The sequence below is a fragment of the Lissotriton helveticus genome, chromosome 3_2 (genome assembly GCF_964261635.1).
Source record: "Lissotriton helveticus chromosome 3_2, aLisHel1.1, whole genome shotgun sequence".
Classification (NCBI taxonomy): domain Eukaryota; kingdom Metazoa; phylum Chordata; class Amphibia; order Caudata; family Salamandridae; genus Lissotriton; species Lissotriton helveticus.
In genome coordinates, this window is record NC_136062.1 from 474,320,740 (window position 1) to 474,328,820 (window position 8,081).

The 8,081-nt window shown below is 45.9% G+C and overlaps 1 protein-coding gene across 2 annotated transcripts in view; it reads left to right on the forward strand.

Annotated features, from left to right (window-relative positions):
- Positions 1-3,848, forward strand: part of SLC35C1 (solute carrier family 35 member C1) — a 43,129-nt gene extending 39,281 nt beyond the window's left edge. For both annotated transcript variants that reach the window (XM_078684382.1, XM_078684380.1), the window contains one exon: positions 1,562-3,848. In XM_078684382.1, coding sequence (XP_078540508.1) covers positions 1,562-2,124 — 563 coding nt within the window. In that variant the 3' untranslated portion in view covers positions 2,125-3,848. The remainder of the gene's footprint in view (positions 1-1,561) is intronic.
- Positions 3,849-8,081: the final 4,233 nt, after the last annotated feature.

Sequence of the window (8,081 nt, forward strand, 5' to 3'; positions counted from 1 at the left end):
GATGACGTCAAGTGAGAGGACCAGCTTAAGCACTTGGTTCCCTGTATCAGAGATGGCCTGTTTGTGGAGAGCAAGAATCTTGGCCTTTAATTCCATGAATTCGCAAAAGAAAGACTACGGTAAAAAGTAGGCTGCTCTCCTTGTGCTAGTGCCAACATACCCGCGTAGAGGCCATTTGGTCATTGGTTTCTGTTTTGCCACAGTGTCAACCTTTGTAGGGTGTTTAACCACACTTATATCAAACATTTTGCATTCTGGGCACTATTTTTAAGTTATGGGCTCATTACAAGTGATGCAGTTCTTTTGGGAGGGAGGGTGTGATGAGTTGGGGAAAGGTGAAATTGGAGGCCAGTATCCTCTGGGGTAAATTGGGGGAAGATTCTGCAGAGGATGGGTAGTGGGTCCCTTTCCTCTATTAGCAGCCATGGGATGGGAAACTGTTTGCATCTCGCCCTGTTATGGAGGAAAAGGGTGTCCCCCTGGCTCTGCAGCTACCAGCAGTCCGAGGTCAGTGTTTTTGTGGACCAGAATTACTTGGCCTGGTTATTCTTGCCCTAGAAACACGGTCCACTCAGAATGTCCTGGAGTAGTATCCCCCGGAGGGTACTGCTGTAGGGAACAAAAATGAGGACCCAAGTGTGCTTACAAGAAGGGGAATGACACTTGATGTTTGTGTTTGGCTGACACACCTGTGCAAATCTAATCCTTATGCCCATGGTGTGTTCCCTAAAACTTTGATCACAATGTGATTCTGTGAACTGTTCATCTCGCCACCTTTACAAAAGTCTTTGAAGAAGCCTCTACTGACGCTGTATAAAAACACCAAAAAATAAGTGAAAGTACGATTCTTTGATAGTGAGATTTAAAAGAGGTACTTTTAAAGACCAAGTGGTTTTGAATGTTAATATAGGAAATGTGTGTACTCCTTGATGGGCTGTAGTCTTCTGTGGGCATTGAATATCGGTGTAGGGAAGGTGTCTACGCTTGAGGGGCTGCCGTCTTTTGTGATACATTGAATGTCGGTGGATGGAAGGTGTGTACGTTTGATGGGCTGTAGTCTTCTGTGGTGCATTGAATATTGGTGTAATGAAGGTGTGCACGCTTGAGGCTGCCGCCTTCTGTGCTGCATTGAATATCTGTGTAATGAAGGTGCGTACGCTTGATGGGCTGTAGACTTCTGTGGGCATTGATTGTTGGTGTAATGAAGGTGCGTACGCTTGATGGGCTGTAGACTTGTGTGGGCATTGATTGTTGGTGTAATGAAGGTGCGTACGCTTGATGGGCTGGAGTCTTCTGTTTGCATTGATTGTTGGTGTAAGGGTGGTGTGTACTCTTGAGGGGCTGCAGTTTTTTGTGGTGCATTGAATGCCGTTGTAAGGAAAGTCTGTATGCTTGATGAGCTGCTCTTTTCCTTGGTGCTTTGAATGCCAGTGTAGTGAAGGTGCTTGCACTTAACAGGTAGCGTTCTTCTATTAGTGAGATTCGAAAGGCATTGGCATAAGGATGTTCCATGCTATGAAGAGCATAAAAGTAATATTCTGTGTTCTCTTCCCTTCTTCAGGTGGGTTCTGTCTTGGCATAGACCAGGAGGATGCAGAAGGTACCCTATCCTGGCTTGGCATATTCTTCGGTGTACTGGCCAGTCTTTGTGTCTCCCTGAATGCCATATACACCAAGAAGGTCCTGCCCGTAGTGGACAACAGTGTGTGGCGCTTGACATACTACAACAACGTCAATGCATGTTTCCTCTTCCTGCCACTGCTGCTGCTGTTCGGAGAGATCAAGACGCTATACCACTTTGACAAATTGACTGATGTGTACTTCTGGGGCATGATGACCATCGGCGGCTTCATGGGGTTTGCCATTGGCTATGTAACGGGTCTTCAGATCAAGGTGACCAGCCCCCTTACTCACAACATCTCGGGAACGGCCAAGGCCTGTGCCCAGACGGTGCTGGCCGTCTTCCACTACGAACAGACGAAGAGCTTTCTGTGGTGGACAAGTAACATGATGGTGCTTGGTGGATCTTTCTTCTACACTTGGGTGAAGGGGCTGGAGATGAAAAAGACGCAAGACGAACCCACCATAAAGAGTGTTGCAAAGGGCGGTGAATCGGGCGTTTGAACTTCTGCTCCTCTGGTTTGAGGGGTACCATTTGCACTTGATACAGAACTGCTCCCCAATATTTGCCTAATAACTTAAGTGCTCTGGGCAGCACACTTCCAAGGCAGTGCTATGACCAAACAGATCTATCGAGAGATGTAAAAAGTTTTGTAATACAAAGCATTGTACCTAGGACATCATTTTGCTATTCTTCCCAGAGTGTTTTTTCCTCCAGCGAGTGTCAAAATAATACATGGCCCCCGACTGGGTACAGTTGTAATGCAAGGAAAGCACATTTCACAAATACTGGTTTATGTTTAAAATGCTTGCAAAAGGTGTATGCTGATTGTGTATCTCTTTGGTTTTTCTTCTTGTCCCATGGAAGCACATTGTGTCATTCTGGTTCCTGAAAGCTGCTTTGCCACTGGCAAGCGTCTGATGTCTCGCGCCATTTTGTGTTACTGAGTCCACTGGAATTGCACACTAATTGTTTGTGATATCTACATGAACTATTGTTTGTGATATGTACATGAACTATTGTCTACAGAAGAGGGGGGAGAATGTTAGTACTAACTACAGAGAGGACTTTTCATGGCAGCAAAGGGGAAATACATTCCTTCCGGACAGCTGGTTACCACCTCTAAGTAGCTTCCAGCAGACTTCATTTGCTGCTACTTGCGTCTTAACCCAAACACAGCCATGCTGCACATTGGAATTTGGACAATCCTGTATTCGTTGTGTGCCACACTCCGGATTTGTCTGTTACACTTTGCTAGTGCTGTAATACTCAGGGAACCATTAACCTTAATAACAACACACCTGTAAATCCCAAAAGAAAGACGCAGGAAGTTTGAGAGACCAGTGTTGGGTCTTTGGTTGGAGCTCAGTGCGAAAGACTTGGTGACTTTGTAGTGCAGTTCCCTCTTGACAAACTGCCGTCCTTTGGAGTACTTCAGTCTTGTTTTTGTTCTGTTGAAACATGGGCTGGAGAAAGCCTCAATGCTAGGTGTGTTATAGATTACAAGCAACAATGGGAGATTAAGCAGGTAAAGAGCTAGCGTTATAACATAGTGCTTAATACGAGTGTTCTGTTGCTAAGTGCTCTAAGATTTTTTTTAAGTTTATGGAATTGAATCACATGGGAGAGGGGCAGTGATTTGTTAAGAAACACATTGTTTTGAGTAGAAAACGTATCCGGGTTCTGAAGTCGAGAAATAAGCAGCAAGCCGCCTCAGACGCATTACATTAAACTCCAGAAACTGGACTAAGCCCCATACCTGCCACCAACCTCCAGCTTCTACAACAGTCGATGCTCCTCTGCCATTCTACCTTGGTCACTAGACTCCTTGCCAAGTATGCATCCATTCCCTAGGTCACGCCCTTTAATCGATGAGCCCCAGCCACATCACACTCAGTAGCTCACACATCCTTTTGTTTTGTATTTGTAAAGCTGCATTTAACAAGCAGGTGAACTAAATGCAGACATCAACCTGGCTAGTCTTTTCTTTGTCACTCCACTATGGGTACTCCTGCAGATGGAAGTGTGAAATATTAGTTTTCATTACAACAAATCATTGCCGCCATTGTCAGTGAGGTGGGAGTTGACGTTATTCAGCTACCCCCTTGCCTGTTACGTTAGATTTGCTATTACATTGGTTACTGCTGCATGTACAGTTTATGACAGATGAACCCAAAAACATACTGTATAGAACTTGGCATACATTAAAAAATTACGTTGTATATTTTTACAGATTCCTGGTGGGGTTTTTTCTCTTTGAATCTCTCATCTGGTGCAAAATGTGCAGATATTTTGTAAGTAAGACCGAGTTCATTTATGCAGATTGTTAGGAATGAAGAGGCAGACAGGCTGAAGCCTATGCACAGAGAATAGCACTTAACAGGAGTAGCAGTGTGTGTTAATGTTCTCAGACTCGGTCATCTCTGAGAGGTTTACCCTCTCCACAGGCCGAAGTGGGTTATGGGACTGTACCAAAGAGATTCAAACAAAAGCACAGGGGTGTGTTGCTTCATCCTTAAAAAAAGGACATACTTAAAAAAGGAACTCCGCACTCTCAAATGAGGCAAATGGATTTACAAATGTATTTTCAAAACGAGTCAAATGCAGCAATTTTAAGTGGAAGATAAAATATATGTATTACTGCACTTTCCCAGATGCCAAATGAAAATAACCAACCGTAGCAAATGTGTGTATATATATAAAGCAAGAAATCAAAACTTAGTATACATCATCAATGGAGTGTCCTTCAACATTCTGGCCAGCAGTACTGGCGAGCCCTCCCATTCAGGCAGAAGTCTCGAACTGGGGCACCAAAAGTCCCTGCGCAACGCGAGCCAAGAGTCCCCATCTTTAATACCTCTAGAAACCTCACCCCCCTTCCTTTGGTTGGGAAATCAAAGCTTGCCGCCCCAGTCTGCATCAAGGTCACGCACAGGAGCCCGCCAGGCTCCAATGTTGTATTTAATAAACAATGCACACAGAGGGCATCTTAGAGGTACCCCCTGAAAAACGAACAACTCTGTAGTGGTCCCCGACAAGGTCCCAGCCATCTGTCACCAGAAGACAGGTTTTTGGACCCATAGGTATCGAGCACTCCGCTCTCTGGGTCTGAAAACAAAGCACATCCTGGGCAGAGGTGTCATATCTCTCCCCCCAGGATTGGCAGGGTCCCCAAAGAGGGAGCTTCAAAGGCCTGCCACCTAACTACCCCCCAGCCTTTTTCTGCTATCAGCAACTTGCTCTGACCAGTTCCGACCCCCATTTTGGGCAGCAGAATCCACCGGAAATCCTAGCTGGAAGGGAGGTGTGCCCACAATTTGCCAACCCCACCCCTCAGGTGGGGGAAGCAAGGTGAAGCCCACATCTCAGTCCCTGCCATCTTGTAGATGGGGGAACCCCTCCAATTAGGAAGAGGCTTATTCCTCCCTTCCAATTGAGGGTGGCATACTAGGGGATGTAGACATTTGAAAGAAGAGACCTTTGGTCCCAACGTGCACACCCCTATAACACGCTTAAATCTAGTATTTAGGGGCACCCCTGAACCTTGCCTCTCCAGATTCGATGTGACAAGAAGGAGGACCGAAGAGCCGTGCAGCAGTAGAGGATGACGACAACCGCTTTGGCCCCAGTCCTACTGGCCTGTCTCCTGCTCTGAAACTCCTGCAAGCTGAACCCAGCGTGTCCTGCAGTCAGCAGCTTCTTCCAAGAACACCAGAGATCTGCCCTGCCTTCCCAACGAACTCTGATCTCCCATGTTAAACACCAACCCAAGCCAGGACTCCATTTCTAGCTGGATCCATGAGTTCTCACCACTCTCCTCCCGACGCCACTGGCCCGAGTTCAAGTGGCCCAAGACCCCAGCAAGGTCTCTCCAGTGATCCTGAACTGTCATACAGTGTGGATGACCTCTACCGGCCTTCTCCTCGACTCCTGCAGCCTCATCCTGAAGGGTCCCAACAACCGGAACCGGTGAGAAGAGGTCTGAGGTGCCTGACCAACGATGTCCTGATGTCCAGCAACGCTTCATCTACATCCTCCAGTTGTTGGTTCCCTTCGTCCAGTCTTCTGGCTCCAGCCTGCAGCCTTTTTCCCGATTGGCATCCTACATTTAGCTCCCTATACCTCCCGAGCACCCTACACCTGGCCACCCTTGGCTGGTGGAATGGATTTGATGCCAACCTGGAACCCCCTTTGTCCTGACCTTAACCCCAGGAGCTTGGCTCCTGAGACTGAGTGGTCTGCAGGTGAGAAGTTCTCAACCAAGGTGACCCCTAGCCACATTGTCACCCTGAACCTGGCTTCCCTAGTGGTGCATTTGGTGCCCCTTGAATGCCAAACTGAACCTTGGGCATCCTTAGTTCTACCCTCCAAAACTCCAACTCTGAAACCGTTTACTTATTGGCAAATGTTTTTCATCATAGGGCTGAAGGGTGGGTTTTCTCTGAAAATTCTTCTAAGTGTTGCACCAAAAAGTAACTTCGTGCCTTCACCAGAGTTAACCTGTTTCCTAATGTCCCGTGTTGCTTGAACTGTGTTACTAGGAGAGTTATCTAAAAGTAATAGTTAAGTAATTTTGAGTGGTTCTGGACAGTTTACAAATAGTTTTCTCAACTGAGAAGTAATCTGAATGTTTCTACAAATCCAGTGTTCGCTGTGTTTGTAAAAAATAACATATGAAACGTTCAACTTACCTGCTACTAAGTAAATCTTGGTTCTAGAAGTAAAACAACAAAATCCAACTTTATATACAAACAATTGCTCTGGATTCAGTCTTTGAGTATGTGACATAATTTTTTTGCCTGAGTGTGTACAACAAATGCTTACCGCTATCCTCCTGATAAGCCTGACTGCTCAACCACACTACCAGAAAATAGAGTACGGTATTATCTACTTTAACCTGTGCTATACTTCTGGGGACCACTGGACTCTGCGCACACTATACCTTAATTTGGTATAGTATATACAGAGTGAGCGTCCTGCATTGATGGATCAGTGGTGGGGTCTACTACTTTGCATTTTTTGGATTACTTGGTCAACACCTGATCATACAACTACAATCGAAAAATTGCCTTTAGCTCAACTTCATTTTTTTATTAATTGACAATTTTATTTTCAAATTCCTAAAAGTCTTATTAGGGCCTTGGTTAAGTCCCTTTAGTATTTTAAAATGTCTTAAACTCACTGTAGTAGGGGTAACAAGTATTCTAGAAGTGTTTTGACCTCTGGTAGAAAGATCCCCACTATTATAAAAATGTCTGATGCACAGAATGTGGTTGAGGAGCCTGACCTCACTCCGTACCTCCATCTCGATATGAAAGTTCTGGTCTCTGTGCAAATTTAAAAAGATTTGTGTGGTGTCCCATCCTTCCACGGTCAAACTCATGGAGCTCCTGACAGAGTATGCCAAGGACTGCCCTTCTGACCGGGAAGATCCCACCACAGAAATAGATGGGGAGGATCTCATCCAACCCTCCCCACTAAATAGGGCAAACAGGGCACCTGACTCAAAGGATAGTAACCATAGCACCTAGAACTCGCACAGATGGCTCAGGTATTGGTGAGATCACCGAGGACAGCCTCAGTGAAGGACAGCCTTGTAGCAAGCTTGACCAAAAAGTTAGACCTGGATTCCAGACTACTGGCTCTAGAAAAAGAAAGATTAGAGATGGGCTTGCCCCCCATCAAAGGCAGCTGGAATAACAAACCTAGGGAGAAAGAAAGTTCTTATGACCCTAAAATCCCCAAAGAGATTGTCCCCAAGTATGAGGATGGTGATGACATCACCAAATGGTACACTGCCTTGTGGAATAAGGTAAGTGAAGAAGTCACGCTGAGGGGCTTCACTTTGAGAACTGTTCTCTGGTAACTGCAGAGACAAGACTACTGCCCCTCATTGGGCCAGATGCGGAGTCCTATGACCTCGTGAAGGGCACCCTGATTGAGGGCTTGGACTCACAACTGAGGAGTATAGAATTAGATTCAGAGGGGCTCACAAAACCCCAAGCCAATCCTGGGTTGACTTCATGGACTACTCAGTAAAAACACTAGTTGGTTGGTTAACTAGAAGTGACATGCATAACTATGTTGGGATTTACAATCTCCTGGTTAAAGAATACATGATGTTCTAGTAGATATATGTCTTAATTCTCCCCAAGAATTGGGAAAGAAGCCAGCACATTGGGTCAAGACCAGGGTGACCAAAAGAAAGGAGTTACAATACCTCCCCAGGGGATACAGGGTGATACCCCCCCCCCGCACCCCCAGATAAAAACCAAGAGTCTTCTAAAGGCCGCCCAAAAATCTGTCCACAAGGGCCTGTCCCGGAAGTCTCCCAGTCCACCGGTGGATATACGGGCAAATATCTTGATCCCATAAAGGCCTCTTGTCATAACTGTAGGAAGGGTGGACAACCTACTGGACATGCTGCCTAACAAGAATGCCCCTAGTCCCCCTTCAGTTA